The 21,772-nt window shown below is 39.1% G+C and overlaps 1 protein-coding gene across 3 annotated transcripts in view; it reads right to left on the minus strand.

The window, feature by feature from the left end:
* Positions 1–71: 71 nt before the first annotated feature.
* The window catches only part of grik5 (glutamate receptor, ionotropic, kainate 5), a 93,703-nt gene continuing 72,002 nt past the window's right edge, over positions 72–21,772 (minus strand). The window contains exons 10-20 of one of the 3 annotated variants that reach the window (XM_017415554.2): positions 20,825–20,929; positions 18,886–18,993; positions 16,857–17,060; positions 15,806–15,919; positions 15,154–15,263; positions 14,759–14,932; positions 13,539–13,704; positions 12,455–12,680; positions 9,483–9,611; positions 7,030–7,196; positions 72–5,833 (exon numbers count right to left, since the gene is read on the minus strand). In XM_017415554.2, the coding sequence (XP_017271043.1) occupies positions 5,219–5,833; positions 7,030–7,196; positions 9,483–9,611; positions 12,455–12,680; positions 13,539–13,704; positions 14,759–14,932; positions 15,154–15,263; positions 15,806–15,919; positions 16,857–17,060; positions 18,886–18,993; positions 20,825–20,929 (2,118 nt within the window). In that variant the 3' untranslated portion in view covers positions 72–5,218. Of the gene's footprint in view, positions 7,197–9,482; positions 9,612–12,454; positions 12,681–13,538; positions 13,705–14,758; positions 14,933–15,153; positions 15,264–15,805; positions 15,920–16,856; positions 17,061–18,885; positions 18,994–20,824; positions 20,930–21,772 lie in introns of all 3 variants that reach the window. The other 2 variants (XM_017415556.2, XM_037980475.1) reach the window with 2 other exon arrangements.

Genomic DNA, 21,772 nt, shown 5'->3' on the forward strand with positions numbered 1-21,772 from the left:
CCTCACCCCTTCCCCCACAACCACACAGCAGAGCCTCGGGCTCCTCAGTACGAATAATAACAATTTCATCATAATATTCATCACTTTTAATAATCCATTTAGCACTAGTATAGAAATATGAAAAAATAGCAAAGAAAAAAAACATAAAAGTAAACAAATGTTTTTGTTTGTTTGTTTGGTGGAGTCACAGTTCAGCACTCCATGATCAGTTTTGTGACCCTCCCTTTCTTTGTAGCTTCATACCAATAATGTTTTTAACCTTTTTTTTTCCTTTTTACAAACAGTAACATTTTCCAGCTCTTTAATACTTCTAGCTGACGGTTTAAAGCTGTCATGGGAAATTATATGAACTAGAAATGACAAAAAACACTCTGGGGACAAATTTCTGAATAGTAAAAACAACCGATAAGCTCTTAGACTTCAGACAACAAAGGAATCAGAGATAAAGATGAGCGTGTTTTTGTTTGTGTGACTTCGAGTGGAAAGGTTTAGCCTCGTCAGCATTCTGGACACAAAGGCAAAAGTAAACAGAGATGAAGACAGATGCATCAAATCCAGCTTCTGCTGACAGAAATCATTCAGAGAAAAAGCATAACGTGTGCAAACAACATTATCATTCATTATCTGCAGCACAAAGGTGTCAACAAATCATCTTCAAAGCAAAATGCATCATTTTCTGCAGCAGTGAAATGCTAGAAGGAACATCAGTGCCTGCGTTTTTTAGGAGAAATTTGTAAATGAAAGACCGGTGATTTTACAGATTGATTCAAACTCTTGGTCTCCTTGATATGGACACATGAAAAAACCTTGTTTAGGCACTTCTGCTGTTTAAGCAGATCTGATGCGTTACCTCGATGCCGTTCAGTTAAATGTTAAAGCAGCTACAGCCTTCAGGCTTTTCTTGGCTCTGGAGGTTGTCGGAGAAAACAGCTTCATGCTCATGTGTACATATGAAAGCCATCTTTTAAAACAAGAGGGAAATATTGATGTTTCCAGGCAGAGCAGGAAACCAACAGCTTCTGAGAACTGAGAGCAAGGAGATGAAGCGTTACGTTGAAACACTCTGCTGTCTGGACATCAAGCCATAAAAAAGCATTAAGTAACCACAGACAACAGCAGGATTATGGGAATCAAGTAATATTTTGCATGAAAAATGCTGCATCTGCAAGCTCTCAGATCTTAGACACCAGCGTTCTAGGAACGCATTAATCAGAAAGACTTTTTAAAAGAACTGATTCTTAAGTACATGTATCAAAGCCAGTAAGCTGTGACTCATTCATCAGAGTCATTTGGGAAGTGAATAAGCAGCAGGTTGTATAACCAGCAACCCTCGGAAAAATAAAAAAGAAGTACATAATGCTACAGTAACATTAACATTTCACTCTGGGACTCAAATGTTTGTATTAAGTGTCACAGAAGAAGAAAACTGGCAAAAATAGTTTAACTGAGTGGCATTTATGTTTGAGGCATCAAATAAAACCGATCATCTAATGAGACAAACATGTCTGGGTCCAGTTTGGAAAAGTCAGTTTCCTGAAATCTACTGAAGATTTTCCCAGCCTTTGCGACCTTAAGAGTGTTCCTTCTGTTACATTATACGTGTGGTGTTACAGCCACATTTTTCTGACACGAACAACCTCTAATCCTGGTTAAATATGAGGAATTTTAAATTATAATCCAGGCTGAAAGCAACATGTTTGTTGCCGTCAGCTGCTGGAAAAGTGAGAACAAATATAAATATATATATTTCAAATAAAAAAAAAGAAACACATTCAGACATATTTATAAAAAACCTACTTTTCTCTGACATTAATGCATTAACAAAATATAAAAACAACAACAATTTAAAAAAAAAACACATTTTAGCATGAATGTTTTTCTCCACATTTTGTAAGATAGTTGTTAAATTAACAACTAAACTAGATAAGATTAGATTTAAATTAGATAAATTAACTTTTAGGTGATTTTAAATTAGTTTGAAAAATAAAAAAAGAAAAAGGAAATGAAACCAGAATAGATATTTTTTTACCGTTCAAATTCCTTAAAATACCAATTAAACTTTTCTTTTCAATTTTCTTAAAATCAACAAGATCAAACCTTTAGTCCTTTATTAAATCAGAACCAGGATCTGTTTATGTCTCTTTATTCAGTTCAGCACCTCCATCCATCCACACACCAAAGTTAATTCACTGATCGGTCAGTAGGTCAATACTGGTCAATACTGGTCAAGGTTTTTGTTTTTATTTTATCACTTCTCTTTGTTTTTAACATACTTAGCATCTGAGAAGTTCAGATTACCGTTAGTAGTTAACATAGCAACTCTGGTAAAAGATGAATCACCTCTGTATTCCTAAAACCCCCCCAAAAATCATAACATTTCTTTACTTGGTAACAAATTTGCAGGTTCTGGTTTCTCACATGTATTCATGTAAATGAACACATTGCATTTCTCTATTACAGAAAACTGATTTTATTTGTTTTACTTTTTTATGACAACAACGACCACCTAATCTGCACCTGGATGAACAGAACCGAGCTGTTTAAAGTTTTCTTTATATTTGGCAAAAAAACTTTTTCCATTTTACAAAAGCAACACTCAAACAGCTGTGTGCTGCAGTTTGAAGCAGACGTTACGAAAGTGGAAGTATTAATGGGGGCTATTTTTAGGCACAGAGAAGTCTGCTGGTGTGAAAAAGAGGGTTTTAGTTTCAAATTGATTCAGTTTTTGTGTCATGTAATAAAGAGACAAGTCTCCTGGTGAGTGAGTCTGACGAATATTGTTTGCATAATAAATTCTAACTTTGGTCTTTTCTTCAACGATCAGAATCATAAAAAATAGGTGACATCTTTTTTTTTATTTAGTTGTAAAATAAAGGCTTAGTTTAGTTTTATCCTACGGTTAGAAGTTATCTTTTAAAGTAACCTTGTGCTTCTATACACGATTGTGTTCATATTTCTTTTGGATGACTCATTCAGTCTATCTGTGCTGTCGTACATGTAATAAACCTTTATCTTTCCTCTGTCGAGAACTTATTTGTGTGCAGATGTCAGTCTTAAGAACATACAGCCATGTAAACAAACAAATATGAACACACACACACTAACACACATGCTGACGTAGTCTAACCTAGATTGAGGTAAAAGATAAAAGATGTTATATTTTGTTGTGATTTTATTTATTCATACATACATTCCTCATGTTTGTGTGGCTGAATCTGAGCTGCTCTTAAAGATTAAACATAGATCACAACGTTTTGTGATTATTTTGTTATTGTTTACTTGGATAAATCATCAGAAGCAATCTGAAGTGTGTTCTGATTGAGGAAAATTTTAAAAAATGACCTGTGTATTTGTTTAAGAACCCTGCCACAGCATTAAAATGCAACCAATGAAGGGGTTACCACTGAACATGTTTTTACAGCATGGTTCTGCAGGGAAATGTGAGGTTCTGGCAGCGTTCATGATGATGTTACCTTTGACACAAACAACCCAACTGAACATTGTTGCAGATTATCCCAGCTGGATAATGCACTCCAGCAAACCCCCCAAAAAACTCCTCAAAAACAGCTCAAAGAGCTCAACAAAGCACTGACGGAGCCAGGCTTTAAACTCGCCAAATCCAAATCTAATCGAGCGTCTGCAGGATGAAAAATCCACCCAAACCCAGAGAACCAAAAGAATCTGCAGACAGCATTTTGCGACCTGGCCTCTGACTCGGGCAGAGAGGTTTGAGCCGCTGGAAGGAAACCTTTAAAATATCAGGAAGGTGTTTTGTTTCTGTGACTGACTTGTGCACTTATTACAAATCTTTTATTGTTTTGGTTGCTGTTTCACACTAGTAACATGAGATGATTATTGAAATGGATAAAATTATCCTCTTAACCAGAATGAAGCCATGTATTTATTCTAAATCTATTCATCAGCACGTCTCTCTGCGTTCCTCCCCCTCCTAAATGAGTCCCCAGCCACCAAGGGGAGTAATTAGGCGATCAAAAGCTTGAAACAGTATCGACAAGGCTGAGTTGAGTCTATCACGCTGGCAGAAGTTACTGCTGCGGACAGCCAAGTCGGTACGTTGAACAGTGAGTAGTGAAGCGGCTGCAGCTACAGCCTCCTGGCGCCTTAACAAGCCCCTTAAAAGATGCCCAGAATTAACAGATCAGGACAAATCTAATGATGGAAAAAGTTCAGGGAGAGATTTCTCATTCAGACTCAGGAGTGTCAGTTTTACTCTGTGGCTCTCTCCATCTTTTCTCCTTTCTGTTCTTCTCTGGCTCACCCCAGTCTATCTCATCTACGCTGTGTGAAAAAAGGTTGGAAGAAAAAGTAAAAGCTTGGCGAGCGTCACTCTGGATAACGAGGGACATTAATTTCACATTTCAAAGCTTCCTGTTTCCTCTGTTCTCTTTTTTTTTGTGGCTGTCTGATTATCTAACGTTAGTAAAAGGATTTTTGCTGAATACATGCTCCCTGTTGAGCTATTAGAGACAGACTTACAAGACGCACAGATTTTAAACACAGTGTAAAGAAAGGATGGCCAACACTTTTCTCTGCTACTGTTTTGCACGATGTTGCCTTGGTTTTATCAAACTTTCACATCACCCAAAAAGCAGCTTTGGGGCACAGGGAGGGACACAAAACTCTTGACAAAAATTAACTGTCGTCAAGTTTTTTTAGTTTGTTATAATCCACCAAAGTGTTACATATAGTCTTTATTTATTCCCACTTAGAACAATGGTAACAAAACAAAGACAACAAAAGAAAGAAAAACAACAGGAAATAATTCTCTGGAAGTCTTTAAGTTGCTGTTTTTAAGCCTATGTGAACACAGTACTGCATGTCCTTCAGACAGGCTTCAATTTTTTACCAAAAATCAAGTCGGCTTCCAGCGAAGTTTCTGTGAAAGAAAACCAGCCTCCAAGAAAACCTTCCTTCAGGCCAGTTCAGTTCCTTTCAGATTTGTTCAAACTGAACTTGTTTTCCGAGCTGGTACCAGCACTTGAACCTCTGACCATCTTACAGTCGGTTCTGGATCTGTCTGCCTCGGGTTCAACCAGAGGAACATTCATTTTCCTCCTATAAAACATATATTTGTTTCTTGTGGGGTTCAGCTTACTCCTTCTCTAAATCATCATTCACTTTTTGGAGTGTTTCACTGAAAAATCTTTGCTATTCCACAACACCCTCACCCCACCCCACCCCCCAGCTGATTCTCCTCTCAGTTCTGGTCTCCCAGCAGGTCTGTGTTGTTGCTGCTCTGTGGGGGGAGAATGCGTCGGGGGGAATGAGGTGGTGAGCTGTGATGTAGCCTCCTCGGGCTGGATCCCCCTCCACCCTCACTGTCTGTGTTGGATGAAGATGGAGGAGGGGGGGGAGGTAGCCTGGGCAGGGGGGCAGAGGAAGGTGGTATTCTCGTCGAGGCTGATCCTAAACTGCAGCCTGATCTCAGGCTCTGGATCCTTCTGCACTCCTGACAGATCCTCACATGAGCGCAGCTGCGGGCAGGCAGCATCACGGGAGTGGGGGCGGGGGGAGGCGGAGTGGTGTTGGCTCCCAGTGGATCGTCCAGGATCCGCTGGGGCCCAGGGCCCAGCTCTGGCAGTCCTGTCCCTCCTGCTCCACCGGTCAGGGGGCCAGCTCCGCTGTACAGCTTGCCGTTGCTGAGCCGCATCTCCCGGACCAGCCGCAGGGGCCGAGGGGCCCCGAGAGCAATGCGGGTGGGGTGGCGTAAGGCTGCCGAGCTGCTCAGGGGCCGACGGCGGCGCATTCGAGAGCTCTTCCTACAGGAGACGGCGTTTCGGAACTCTGTGATCATCTCTTGACAAACAGACACCTGGAGGAGAAAAGGAAGGAAGGAGGAGGAAAGAAGGAAAGGAGGGGAGGAGAAGGGAAGGAGGCAAAGGTAGGGGAGGTGCCACAGACACAAAGTAGGCAGGCAGCACAACAGGACAGTACATAAATAAGGCAGAAGGGGAAAAAAATTCAAAGGAAATGCAAAAAGCTCAAAAACAAGAAGGCAGAGCAGAGAAAAACAGACACAGTGGGTGTGTTCAACAGAAACATTGCAGGTGAACGGAAGGCACGGGTCGACAAATGTAAAGATGGTTGAAAACAGAAACACAGATATAAAGAGATGATGGGCAGGATGAGGAGATGGATAGAGATGGGAGAATATTTAAGAAGCAGAGAGTTATTACAATCTAAAAACACAGAACACCAAAATAATCTTTAGTTTATGGTGCTATGAACAAACAGGCAGGCCTGAAAACTCAAATGCACATTTACAAAAACACTCACAAACACACATTTAAAATACAAAAATCTCTCTCATCCTTCCAACCGCATGATTACTGTTATTTGACCACATGACGAACAAAATGCATCAACGTATTGCAACTACAGACAATCACTTTCATCATTAGTATGATCAAGGGTCATGTGCTCACATAAACAGAAACAGTACTCATTCTTGGAGAACAGACACTGATGGCCGAATGACAGGAAGTGTGTGTGTATGTGTTTAAGAAAAATAGAGGGAGACGCACAGTGAGATGAGTGAGAAGTAATCCAATAATGGGAACGAAGAATACCAGCGTACATGTGAGGCATGTAAAAGAAGATACATCATGACATTTAATGCCAGGGAAAAAAAGATCACTCTATTTCTGTATGCAAGCAAATATTGGCATTTCTCAATATTGCTTATTTGATCTGTTAAGTTTAGCTCACAAACACTTGCTGCCACACAGTTAGACACCAAACACGTAAAGGGCATAGCAACGACAAAACAGGCACAGCATGCAGCAAATTCTTCTGCTTGTATTATTTTTGGACATCATTTTAGTCGCACACTTGAACACTCCTCTCATCACACCTACACATTGCACACTGCACATCAAATGTTAGGACACACACACAAACACGTACAAAACAAGGCTGAAGCTGAAAAAAGAAAAATCTGCACACTTTTGCAAGTACACACAAAGAAAACATAATTAAAAGGACTGGCGAGATGCCATGAGAACCTACTGGGGGGTGTCTGTGGGGTCGGCGAGGGCAGGTATGGGGGCATACCTCATCGGTCTCTGCTGAGCGGCGTGTCGACCACACAAACTCCATGATGGCCACAAACACGGCAATGATGAGGCCACAGATCAGCACCACGAAGATGCCCCCAATGTTCTCCATGCCCAAACCTGAAACAGGTGAAGGGAACCAACATCAGCACAATCAGAGGACCCAAACTCATCAACAACAGCCACAGTTTATATACTAATCCTGTAACTCATACTTCACCCTTTTTTTCTGGCTTCTTCTTTTGTTTGTTTGTTTCTTCAAAGCCATGGCTTTCATTAGGAATGGGTCTTGATTATTAAATTATTACCTTTTTAATGAGAAAAGGGCATTGATGACAATCTTTCAGAAGCACCAAGCAGAGGTTTCAAGCTTTTGCAGGTTCAAATTCAGGTTTTTATTCACCAAAAACTGATGAATAATTATTTATTGCCCACAAAAAGCAGGTGATCATGTAATTGCCTCTGTCTGTGTGTGTGTGCACATGTGCGTGTCTGTCTGTCAGCAAAATATCTAATGAACTACGGACAAATTTTAATAAAGCTCTCAAATTAATCATTGGATGTATATCTACAACTGATTAACTTTTTTAAAGTTAACCTGACTCAAGATGGCCGCCACAACTACTCAGCCTTTGCAAACACAAAAATGGCAACACCTCAGTCAGCTTTACAGATGTGGACCTAAAATGTGGTGTGGTAGTAGTTGAGACTCATCCCCAACATGTACACAACAGAACATGAGATCTTTCTTTAAAGCACAGGTATGCAAGGCACCGGGTGACGTGCATTCATACCAATAATAGCATTAAAGCAAAGATTTAAGCATTCAATTAGATAATTCAATGGCATTCAGCTTAAGATTGAAGTCTTATAAGACTTTTATAAAAGATATTTATTTGCTGAGGAGCGCCAAAGTTGAGCAGAACATTTTTTACTACAATTTTTACTACAATTTAACAAGTGCTTTGCAAGGTTGCAATTATGCTTATGGCTAACTATGTAAAAGGAACAAGCAGCACATGTGCTGTTATTGAGTCACCCACACTAATTTGTGAGTTTTATCACAGCCGAATTAAAATGAGGGAGACAAAACTAAAACTAAAAATCTATGTGACTGTAGGGTACATGTCAATTAAAAAAAAAACATCCAAACAAAGACATGTTTAGTAGTAGTGGTATCCACTTAGAAGACTACTTTGCTGTTTCTTTTAGCTCAGCTAACTTGTCTTTATTGCATATCTGCTGAACAAACATTTAGTAAAAGTGAATTTAATGTAATACTGATTTTTGATAAAAACTGATTTTGGCAGCAAATCAATTACTCCCTTAATTCTGATAAAAACTGAGCAAGTAATACCAGTTTTATAATCTCTGGTTTTGCTTTTGTAACGTCCACATCTTACCAGACATCTATAATAAGTCAGAGAAAATGCTGTCGTTCTGCATTATGTAACATGTAGAGTTATATTTTTGAAGCTTGACCCACAGTTGGCACTGAAAATCTAGATTTCTAAACCCCTGCAGCTTCACTTATCAACACTCATTTTCATGACATGTCGGCTTGTCTTCGTAATGTCTGGACTTTATGCGCAGAGATACACTGGAGATAAAAGGAAATAATATATTTCAAATCATAAAAAATAATTATAATAATAATAGTAATGGGTCCCTGGAATGTTTAAGCTGTGCAGATGATAATAGTCTTTTTAATGATTTTTTATCACCAATAATTATTTCTAAAAGAGTTTTCAGACTGATAAAAAAAAACATAAACTCAAAACCATTTTCATCACTATTTGTCTTTAAAGCCTTCTGCCCTTAAATAAGGGCAATCATGTAATTGCCTTTGTGTGCGTGTGTGTGTGGGGGGGGGGATGTCATTCTGTCTTTTAGCAAAATATCTCACAAACCAGTAGATGGATTTAAATGAAACTCTGAGAAAGTAATCTTTAATCTATACATCTGCAACTGATAAACTTTTAGAGGAGTCAGTTTGATTCAAGATGGCTGTCACAGCTAACACAAAAATGGCTTTAACTCAATTTTGCAAATATTGAGCAAAATCTGGTGTGATCGTAGCTGGGAGTAATTCACAAAACGTACTCTGAACACTAATAAATCAGATGAGATCTTTGTTTAAAACAATGCATTCCTTCACAAAATGGTAGTTTCACTGACACATAAACTGACTTTAATCTCATTACACTTCAAGTAAAAATGCACTGCTTTAAATAAAATTCACAGAACACACTATCTGCCGGAATACATTTGGGAAACTAAATTATCCGCTTGTCCCTTCCCTGGAACATTAGGTTGGATGTCAGCCATTAGCTGCACTGCGTAGAGGGTGAGGGAACTGTTACTGGGGACATTTCAGAGGATGAGGAGAGGAGAAAAACAACTCACCCTTGGCACGGTGATCCTCCTCTTTGGGACACTGTCCTCCCTCCCACCACCTCCTCTTCAGGATCTCCAGCCTGTTATTCTCCTGCATCTGGAGGATGGCCTGCGTGATCTCTTCTCTGAACGGAGATCCTGGCACATGACAAGGCAGCGAGAAACAAGATGATGGTTGACAATGTGCAGCAAAGAAAAAAGGGCTGCCTCAGACCAAAGAGCATCAGAGAGCAGAACACAGAGCCAAACGAGAGAGAATTGATGCATCTAGCTTTTGAAGTGGATACAAGTGATCTTGTGGTGAGTAAAAGGAGAAGATTAGTGAGATAAACAACAAGATTACAACCAGAGACAGCGGTGCAGCTGCTGCTCAAACAAATGATGTTATGAGTTAGACACACATGAGCAGAGGGGGAGGATTTAAAGGGTAATCCGACTAAAAACTACAAATACATTTTTTTCTGTCACCATATTGGTGTCAAATCATAAAACAGTCAAGTTCTGTGTAAAAAACACTCTCTAGGGAAAAAAGGGTAGTTCCATGCACAGCTTAGTTTGGAAACCAGAGCCAGCTGGCTCAACTAAGATAATAATAATAATAATAATAATAATAATAATAATAATAATAATAATAATAATAATAATAATAATAATAAAGCCTAATATTTCATACATAAATGAAAAATGTAAACAGTTTCTTGTAAGGCTGGGTGAGACTATTTGTTTTAATCTTGTTTTCTTCAGTAACTCGCTGCTCCCAGAAGAACACAACAAACAGAAACATCATGTTTTATTTATTGTCTCATATCTGTGGTGAATAATAAGCTTGCTCTTATAATCTCCAGTTTATGTCAAATGGTTGCAGGCTATGAATCACTTGTCTCCAGCTTTATAGTCAACGTAGAAACCTTAAAATTATTAATCATCTAACTGAACCAGAAAGCAATTAAATATATTTCTAAAATGATAATATCTGTTTTGAACATCTGCGCCCTAAGAAAGGTGGTTTTATTTTCTTAGAATATACAAAAGCTCATTTTCCTCTGTGTGTTTTTATTCTTGTTCCTTGCCCCTCCTTCGGCTCTCCATTGATCTATAACAAAACGTGAAACCATGGCTGACCTCTTGATTAAAACAGATCAATGTTTCAGTGACTAACTCTATATGTCCAAAACAAGGGAAAAAATACTCAAGCTGTGAAAAGCAATTAACTGTGTATTCATTACCCCCAGATCAAACACTTACTAATCCCACAGATAAAAAAAGCTAAATCAGTACACGCTTTTTTTTTTTTTCAGGTCTAATCTCACAAATCAGCTACAAGTACTTGTGTCTCTTTAGCATAATTGATCTTATGTGGGTGTTTCTGCATCTTTTATCATCGATGACTTGTAATCCTTCCTCTGTTCTTTTTGTTGGTCATGTTTACAGATTTAGATCTGAGATTACTCCCTGTCACGCCTAAATAAAACACTCTGCTCTTTGCTGGAAGTGCTCATTCACGCTCTCACATTTCCTCTGCCAGAAATTTCTGCTGCCACTGTTCACCGGTTTCAGCAGATTATTACCCACTCTGTTTCTCGGAGAGTTCACTGGGGCTATAGGTGACCTACTTTACTCCTAGCTGTAAATAGCTCCCAGACTAATGATTATGTCCTTGGCTATTTCAAGATAACAAAAGCTCAACTTCTGAGGAAAGTCAACCTTCAGCAAACGGATTACGGGGAAAGCTTAACGTTTACACGTCAGCGTAGTAATTCCTACAAAACAGGAAAATAAACATTCACAGCATGTTTAAATTAGTAAAATTTCACATCATAACAGTTTGGTTAATTATGTCAATTATCTCCATGTAGACATAGCTACATGTTTGGATATTTTGTTTTCTATGCATTATGTATTATATATTATATATCATATAGGCAAATGTGGATGGTAATTTTTGCTCATGTCTCTGTGTGTGTTCATGTGTTTTTCTGTTACCAAAATATCACGTGAACCACAGAATTAAATTTGAAAGTAATCACTGAATGGACGTCTATAACTCATTAACCTTTGGAGTCAATCCAATTCAAGATGGCCACTGCAGCTAATCCACATCAGCCAACAAAAAAATATCTATACCTCTGTCAGTTTTACTGATATTGAGCTAAATTGAGGTGTGGTGGTAGCTGAGTGTGCTTCTCAACCCACACTCTGAGTGTGACATTTTGCAATAATAATAATAATAATAATACTTTAAAGGTACAGACATAGGTATGTTTTGCTTTAATTATTGCAATGTAATTTTTTTTTAGCCCAGATCCTGCAAAATGCTGCAGACCTGTGAGGAAACTAAAAAGGTAGTGAATCTCTTGTTGCACTGAGGTTGTGTGGTAATACCTGCTCAAATCAGCTCAATACTTTATTGATAAAATGCAGATTTAATCCAAAACACGACAGCTGTATTTGTGACCTTTAAACCGCGGTCCACAGACACATCGACAGAGAAAAAACACATAAGGTGATTGTAACCTTTGAAGGCTGAAAAAAAACACTTAATCCTCATTGATGCTTACGCTTCTTTTGAAAACCTTTTTACTGGTTCACTCAGAACTCATTAATTCATCATCATGTTTGGAATCTTTTTTTAAATCTGTTCTTCAGCTGACTGCTTAAAAAAAGGCAGCTTAAGAGGTAAAAAGTGACTCACTGAATGTGATAAACTATATCTCTTTCAATATTATAAATATAATAATTTTCTTCATACACCTAATATCATCAACATAAAATACATTTATAAATGGGTAAATAAAAAATGTTTAATGTGGAATACTTAAAAATAATAAACATAGTGTTGTATTTTTACTTATTTTTTATTTAAATAATAACTTGTTTGGCTTTTTTCACCATGGTATTTAAATCTATTTTAAGATGCCATGGATTAAAAATGTCACTGTAAAGATTCATAATACGGGATGATGGATTTGTTGTATTATTACCTAACGGCAGGCCGATGCCGTAGCCCTTGGTGTCCAGCAGGCCGCCGATCTGCGTGAGGTTACAGTTGAGGCCTCGATGGTACTCGTTCATCGTGCTCTCCATCAGGAAGGCGTACTTGGAGTTGAGCACGCGAGCGATGCCCTCCTCCGTGCTTTTCACAAACACGCTGGGCAGCTTGGAGTACATGTAGTTCCACATTCGCTGATACGTCTGGTACCTCGAGTTCTGCAGAGAAACAACAAGAACTCAGCTGCTTGTAGAGACCAGGGTATTTATAAACTTCTGAAACCTTTTTTGGAAAAGTAAGCATTGAACTGATTCTTATTTGCTGGAGGGAGGTTTAAAAAGATGCAAGTCATATGTTGATTTAACCTTCTTTCAGTTAGACTTATTTAAAAAATGTATGTTTTTTATTTTAGTTTTTGCTAATATATATGTAATACACGTGCAGATTTCAAATATTAATTTAAAAAAGCTAACCACCGCACGGAAAGCAACAACATTCAAACTTATTGCTGCAGCTGTAAATGTGAGAGAAGAGAAGATCTGTGTGTAATAATGCATTTGAATGTTGTGTGTTTGTGTAGATTAGGCATCATTGAGTGAGATAATGTACTGTAACAATGGAACTGGGTAATGTTGGCAAAGACAGACAACTCCTTTATATCCTCAATGCAGACAAACATTAAAGAGTAAAAAACAATACAAGCATTTTCCTTAAATCCACATGAGTAAACAGACATTTTTTAAACACTCACATAGTCGCACATCCACAGGCTAACACACCAACAATCCTCAGACAAAACACACTATGACAAACACAGATGTCCACTCGGAAGCCTGCAGCATTCTCATAAAACCAAACACAGGCAGTCAGCCACTTAACACAGCCAACCATAAAGATGACCACAGAGAAACCTGGTGGGAAATATGAGCACAAACATTCACTCGATTCACAGCAAACAGGACTGACAACACTTAATCCCACATGCATACACAAATTAATTCAAATGAAAATGCAAAAACACTTCATAAAATCACATCAACAAAAATCTGAAAACCAGCTGCTGCCGATGGTCGTACCATGAAGAAAGTCATGGTGCTCCCTCCATGAATGGTTCCATACTCGATGTTGGTCTGATCGGCCAAATCGTCCGGAGACTCGATGGGAGCCTCCATCCTCTGAACGGTCAAGAAGGCCGCCAAGTTGGCCGTGTAGGAGGAGATGATAATCAGAGTGAAGGCCCACCTGTCAGATTGAAACAAGGGAGATAAACGGAGAGGTGGTCTGTAAGAAAATGCACACATACGTATGATGATACATTTCCTGGACCGAGACTTCCCATAGACTAAGCGAACAAACTAAAATACTGCTGATCCAGTAAAGGAAAAACCTTCCAGGTAGATATTTTCTTTTATTTAACCCTCCCCTGACCTTCAGGTCCATTTGACCTTAAGGCCACTATATATATTATCACTATAATATAAATATAACTGCAACATCTGAGATATTTCACACCCATAACCTTGAAAACTTTTGATATCTTTGCATGTTTACTAACTTCTTTCAAGGAGAACATTATGTGCTCACTACACTCATTAATTTTCTCTTTCACACACAGCTGTGTATAATTCATTGTTCCCGTTCTCTTCTACTTTTTGTCTCCTTAGCTCTTAGCTATTTCTCTTTCTTTCACAGCACAGGTCTTGCTCGCTCAGGGTAACTCTGTTGCCACAGGAGTATAATCGAGCAACAGAGCATTTGTGTCAGCTTTGCAATCATTCATTGTTAAATTAATAAATTAATGTGCCAGCAAGTCACTTGTAATGTAAAAACAATTTTACTATCTGAAAGATTTAACCGACATGTTATAAAAGCAGATTTAAAGAAAAATTCAAGGAATGGTACTCAGCAGTGATATCTCAGACGACTAATCCCTTCCAGTCATTTAAAAAAAGATGAAGCCTCTTTGATTGGAAGTGAAAGAACCAAAAAGTAAACTCAGTTGGCTTCTAGTGAAGCTCTAAGAATCATAAAATGGTAAAAAAAAAAAAAATCAAGCACATAGACTCCTTCTCCCTCATTAGCTTCCAGACCCACTCGTTTCACAAACGCTGTATGTCCTAAAGTTTTAGAAGTGCACAGTGGAAACTTTCCCTTCAGCAGATGAATGTAAATGCAGTCTTCTCTATTTCACACAATTTTCTGCAAAGTGAAGGTCAAACGTCCAAATGAAGAGACAATGAAAGCCAGACATTTCTTAGTGGAGGGAGAGGCTTTGAAACGGTCAGCTGTTACGTACCACACACCACTGACACATCTGGTGGACAGGGCTCTGGGCATTATCTCTGATCCCTGCTGCATGAAGCCGCCAACAGGGAACCACAAGCTGTTTCCCAGGGTGTACTGGTTCTCCAGCATGTCCCTGCGCTCTCGCAGGCATGGATGAGGGTTGTACCACTCATAGGGGCTCAACCTGGTCAGGAAACAAAAGGTGCAAAGGGAAATACAGTAAAGTAATGTACATCTGTTGAAACATTCACGCCGGTCAATCACACAACCTCTTTCTAACTGCCTGTGGGGGTTGAGTAGAGTAAGAAAATGTTAACATATGACAGGTGACTTGTGCTTAAATGGCAGGAGAGCTCTGATGTGGGCTGCAGAGAATCAGTACAGAGTGTGATGTAATGTACTGACCTTGCTGCCAGGAAGAGCACACAGCTGACAGCCAGGTAGGCGAGTAACATGAAGAGCCAAACAGCCGGAGAGAAAGGATCAAGGAAGGAGAAGTAACCTGGCTTACGACCCTGAAACGAAGAAAGTCGAATAAAAGAAAAGATGTACATAGATGAGGAAACGGAGACAGACCATGATGGACTGACAGACAGCAGCTACAATGTGTTATAAAAGAAGGTTTTCCTTTTGCACCACAGGAGGGCAGTGTCCCTCTCTGCTCTTTGATACAAAGTCTGCAGTGCTTTGATATCCCTATGCTACAATCCATAAATGCTCTGTTTAGCAATGCTTTCTGCAGGAGCGTGCCTGGAGTAGATCCAAAATCTCATTAGCAATGTAAAGCTGCCACCGTTACAGAGCTCTAACTTACTGTGCAAAAATAAATTATCACTATAAAGTTGAGCGTAGGCTCAGACGAATACAATCTGCTTTAAAACAGGGATCAACTTTTATGCAATGAGCAGTTTACTTCATTTTAACAAGGGTTGGTTTTTATCTTTTGTATTGAAATACGAGCTTAGGAAAAGTATAAGTAATATATATCGAGTCCAGAACAAGACTTGAAGAAGGTATCACCCAGCAGGTGCCCTACAGCCCGAGATAACACCCTCACCAATTGAACTCGGTACAAGATGCTGATCCCCAGGGTCATGAACGGCTTAGAGAAGTCGATAACTTTCTCACGTTCTGATGTGATGGTGAAGCCCGCCACAGCCAGGTCTGCTTTCTGAAGAATTGACAGAGATAGATAGGTGGATAGATAGCAGCGGGGGCGAGAAGGAAGTAGAAGAAGTGAAGGAGAAGAGAAAAAAAGGACAGGTGCAAAAATAGAAAGACAACTCTTACTGCACTCTTTATAAAATGTAGATTCTCTGGAGAAATTGTTGAAAGTTTGACTGTGCTTTTGAAAAAAAAAAAGATTTAATGAAACATGCAGATGTGGACTTTACCTCACAGATTCTCGCACTGTCAATCCATGATTCTAATTAGTCTAATTAAAGATAAACACTGAGAGGTTGGTCTGCCCACCTGTAAAAAAAAACTACAGGTCCTGGTCGTTCTGCCTTCCCTCCATCTCTTCCATTAAAAGCTAATTGATGAACACGGGCCACTAATTAGAGCCAAGTGATCAGGCTACGAGGAGGGCGGGGAGGGAGAGGAAGCACAGAGAGCTGGGGGAGCACCACTGTGGCAGACCCCACACAGGGACCTCAGCTTGGTAATTGAAGTATACCGGATGGTAATTAAACAGAGAGGGGCTCTCATTAGCCTGCTTCAACCAGAATGTCAGTCACAGGCGCAATAGGCCAAGACAGGGAGAACAAAAAATAAATATATATATATTTATATACATGTACAAAAAAGGGGTTAGTGGTGGTTTCCTGCAAAGGAAAGACGGCGCGGGCAATTTCAAGCCATTTTACCACTGTCTTTTGGGGAATTATCAATTCAGCTTTTGTCCTAGATAAGAGCCTTACTCCCCTCTGAGGGCAATTTGAGACATGGGAAGTTACAGCAGAGTTGTGGTTTGGGGCTACAGCACGAGAGTGTGTATATGTGTGGGTGTGTACATACTTAGTTGTGTGTTCATCGTAGGTTTCTGCTTGCAAGGAGACCAGTTATGACATTTGTGCATGTTTCTGTGCATTCTGGAGATTACTCACCCTGTTGATTAGCTCTCCGACCATGCCGGTCCAAGAGCCGTTGGGCTCCGGGGCCCCGTACAACCCATCATCCACCAGCTTAATCTTAAAGGAGAATTTCAAGATGTCCGCCAGCTCCCTCAGCATGTCAACACAGAAGCCCTCGTACTGGTCGTTGCCCTCGAAATCTTGGTAATTGTCTTTACGCATCACATACGGGTTCTCCTGTGCACGGGGGATACATGAGACATCTCAATTCAAAGCAGCAAGTATCCAGTTTTAGCAGAGATTATTAACTGGATTAAATGAATCATTTATGTTTTGGAGACTGGGCTCATTTGCTTTCTAGCTGAGATTTTAGATCTGTTAATTAAAGATGTAGTTAAACCATGAGATGATAAAGATGGATCAGTAAGAGGTTTGAAACAGGATGTAACAGTAGCACAAGCTCTATCAAATCCATACAGAGCGCTTCAAAAGCTCCTTCATTAATGCATTCAGTGCATAGAAAGTGCTGCCTTTATGCCATGCTGCGCTAACTTCCTTCATAATTACTGAACAGACACAAGTGGCATCATTTTTTATATAAATGTTTACAACTGATCTGTAAACGTACATATCAACGTGCTCATTGAAGACATGGCAGCAAGTTTCTATTTAAAATTTAATGTAATTTGGTTACAGAAGAGTTTCCATATTCTCATGCATAAAAATCAGTTTGCCTTTTATATGGAAAACTAAATAATCTGTAAAATCTGTAAACTTGTAAGAATGAATTACAAAGATAAGAGAGAAGGTCAGACTATATATGAATCATGGTCATTTTAGGATACATTTTCCTGGAGTTTGACCAGACCTGAGGATAAGACATACTGACTTAGTTTGACTGAATGATTTTTTAAAATTTGTTTTCTGTAAGTGCCCTACAGATATGTAGGTCTAAATCTAAATTGCTTCCAAAGACATAATTTGATAGTGTAAGATGGCTGCAGATGCAGGTGAAAGGGCAAAAAGACTCAGATTAAGGAACCACGATTTAACAACTGAATTAAACAGGTGTAGATATACTGAGATACCAGCAATGCTCTCACAAAGAGAATCTAATTTATTTCAAAAATGAATGTGGAGGAGCTAAACACATCAAGCTCGTTATAAAAAAGACCATTTCTGGTCATAAGAAACATATTGGTCTACCAGGTGAGCTGCAGCCACTATACTAGTGGCACACAAAAAAACTTCCTTCTCAGATTAAATTGAACTACAGTTGTTACACCACAGAGTGAAATGGCATAAAATGCCTAAAATTGTACTGGATCAACATCTTTTACAACATTTAAAACTGCAGAACTCCAAGTGATCCTGTTTTTTGAGTACAAAACAAAAGATCAAAATAATATGTAAACATTTTACACTAAAATAATCTTGCTATTTCAAATTTACTTGCTTTTTTCAACTTTATGAAATTCTTAAATAATGATCCATAACAAATACAATGTGTAAAGGGGATGGTAAATTTAGATATTTATTCAGTGGGGTTGGGTCCTACTGATCTGCCTTGAACCTCACAAAGTGGATCATATTTAATAACCTTAAGAAAAAGATGTCTTATAACGCTAACACAATAAAATAAATCCAAAACTTCCCTACCACACAAACAAGAATTGACATGTCTACTTTATCTGCACACCAAAAATGCCAAACTGATTTTTGATTATATTACTTTCAGAAAAGATCGATGTAGTTTTACAGATACAGCTGAAGATGATGGATCAGCATCACCAGGAACATCACTGATTTTATTACGACCAAAAAAACACAAAGAGCTAGAGGACAGAAGGACATTATTATTAGAAGAGCAGCCTTTTGGCAGTCTCATTTAAGTAACACATTCTTCTCAGTGCTCTGTCAGTTTCTATGACAGCTACAGCGACAGCTAAGTTGCCAGAAACAGACCAAAACACAGCATGAGCTCCAGCACAGAGTGTGTAGGAGCACAAAAACAATTCTGCAGTCGATAGTGTGGACACTTAGGAGGTAACTGTGACCTTACCAGAATTGTGGTGACAATGAGGGTTTTGTTTGCCAGAGTCTCCGAGACATTAATATCCAAGCTGGTGGAGTTCATTGCCAAAGTGTTGTTGGAGTACCAGATCCCGATCTGACAGAGAATACAAAGCAAGAGAAAATCAATAACTATTACGGGATAAATAATGTACTGTTAAGCTTCGCTGCACTTGTTTTTATCTTGTGGTGCTACATGCTCAGGGCTATCAGTCAGAACATCAATCTTGGTAGTCTATTTTATCATGCAAACACTATTACATGTATTATTTTTTAGACTTCGGCTTCAGTATTCATACCATTACATACTGTATATTTATGCTGATATGATAGCTCCCACAGGAGCCAAATAATTCTTGCAGCAATATGCACTGTTGTAAACCAAATGTTATTTACAAGCAAAGCAATGAGCTGGGAACAAGATGGCACAGACAATAATGAAAAGCTTTCATGATCAACCGCTTTATTTTCATGTCTTTTTCCTTTACTCACACCTTTCTTAAATTGCACAGCGGAACATTTACTTCTGTTTTACGGAGACAGTAAAGTCACTTAGGTACATAAGTGTGTGATTATGACCTCTCTGATGTGCAGGGTGGATCAGCAGCTCACAGAGGCATTTCTTTAGGATTATTACTGCACATCTTTCAGTGGGTCAGAGGAGAGGTAATGGCTCCACAAACAGAATCGCAGCTTTTCTATTACAGGTTTTATCCGGCACTGACATTTAAGGAGTCGTCTTTTATCTGCGAACCACTGCAGTCAGCCTACAGTGGATGTCGGCGTACAATGAGGTGGGCAGAGTTAAAGTGTTAATTACTACAGCCAAACTCTCCACTGATTTAGAGTTTAGGTTTAAGTGAGAAAATGGCATTTTGTTTAAGCATGAGAGACAGGGGTGGTCTGGAAGACACACCGAGGAGAAATGTGGAGAAAGTATTTCCTCCAGTCTATGAACTTCTCCTGCAGTGATGTCAGCGCTTAAAGCATCCCTTTAACTTTGCTTTAATGCTAAATCTTTCCTCCCAGTTCTCACTAATGCTTACTGAAGGAGGCCACCATGAAATAACACTTCATCACACTCCAATGATTTAGCCTTCCAGCATTTTGTTTTGGTTCCAGAAACTGCTCAAATAAGGGTAAGTTTTCTAGGTCAAATGTTCAAATGGCCAGACTACCTTAGTCCAGTTAAATGGATAAAAGTATTTAAAGACTGGTTCAGTGCTTTTTTTTTACTTTGTTTTGTATAACCAGAAGCTTTTAGTAACTGATGTGAAAAAAAACTTTCAAATGTATCATTATGTTGCTGTTAAGTATTGACTAATTGGTGTTTTAAGTTTCATGAATAACATTAATTATAATTTAGCTTCTGTTTGTACATTGAAACTCAAAGTCTTCTTTATGCTACTCAGGATAACAGTTAAACAGGAGCAGATAAATTATCATGTAAATTAATCCTAAAATACAGTCGCATTTTGTACTTTTATCTTCTCAGTCGCAGTCAGTAACCAGAAAAACAGCAACCACTAATGATTATTTTCAGTATTCATACTACAAAACATGAAGCTGACATTCAGCAGCAGTTGACTAAAAAGTAAATGAGTTTCTAAGAAGAAAAGCAAAGATTTGAATCGAAAGTGAAGGTTAAATCAGCTAATCTGTTCCAGTAGCATTCAAGTATGAACTTATATTTAGATCCGAAACACGTCCCCGTCTGCAGACAGGTTACTCTAAAGGACTGTCAGGTGAAACATGTGTCAGCTTCATCAACTTCACCTCGGGGCACCATGAGGGAAGTCTGTGAAGAGGCTGACCTCAGTGTGAAACGCCTCCCCCGGCTTTGTGAAATCATACAGACGACCTGAAACTAACCCAAAGCCTATGACCGCTATGACCTGGTTGTTACATCATAACAGGTGGATCCTGACCTCTTTGTGGCCTCCTCTGTGTTTCTCTAGGATCCGCAGGGTGTAGTTGGTCCTCTGACCTTTGCTGTTGAACTCCACTCGTCCTGTCAGGCCATCATACTCCACCTGAGAGGAAGATGGGGAGGAAGATGAGGAAGCATGACAGTAAAGACAGTGATGGGGGGGGGGGGAGACAAGAAAATAAAAGGATAATGTAAGTAGAAACAACGAAAGGAGACAGAGACACAAACAAAATCAGCACTCCGTGTGAAACTATCCATCAATATTAAACAGATACAGCCAACAGTTATCTGGAGGAAAGGAAAAGAAACAGTGGCTAAAGTTGTCCTCGACAAGGTTGATCAGTTCCAGATCAACTAGGAGAAAGAGACTGATCTAGAGGCTCAGACAGGGCAGAGGAGAGAGTCAACAGAGCTCTAATAAGACTCAGACCTGCACATCACAGCTCAGCTTGGCAACTCCAAAACCCAGGTGCTGGCACAGTTTGAAGGAACTATGATGAATGGCAGAGTGCTGAAGATGGAGCACACCATGATGTTGACTAACAAAGACAGATGTCGGGCAGATGGGCCGCAGGCAATGAGAGATGGGACACAGGCTGCCGTGACAACAGGTCGTTGATGAGGGAAGCAGACGACCAGAGATGGTAGATGACAAAAAAACAACAACAGAGGTTACGTGCAACATGGGGTGCAAAGAATACACACTGTAATTCTGCGTGTTTTCAATTTATCAAGAAGTCAACAAATGCAAATTTATTTGTACAAAATAGTGGTTTATAATTTAAAGGGACAGTTCAGCTCTTTTGATGTGGGGTTTTATAGAAAGGTTATGAACAATAACATTTCTAAGTGTAAGGATTTCTGAATTTCTGTGATCTGAGAAGACAATCTATTGTATTTTAATTAGGTATTTAGGCATCAATTATAATCAGAATTAGTTAATCTG

This window comes from Kryptolebias marmoratus, linkage group LG16 (genome assembly GCF_001649575.2).
Source record: "Kryptolebias marmoratus isolate JLee-2015 linkage group LG16, ASM164957v2, whole genome shotgun sequence".
In the NCBI taxonomy this organism is placed as follows: domain Eukaryota; kingdom Metazoa; phylum Chordata; class Actinopteri; order Cyprinodontiformes; family Rivulidae; genus Kryptolebias; species Kryptolebias marmoratus.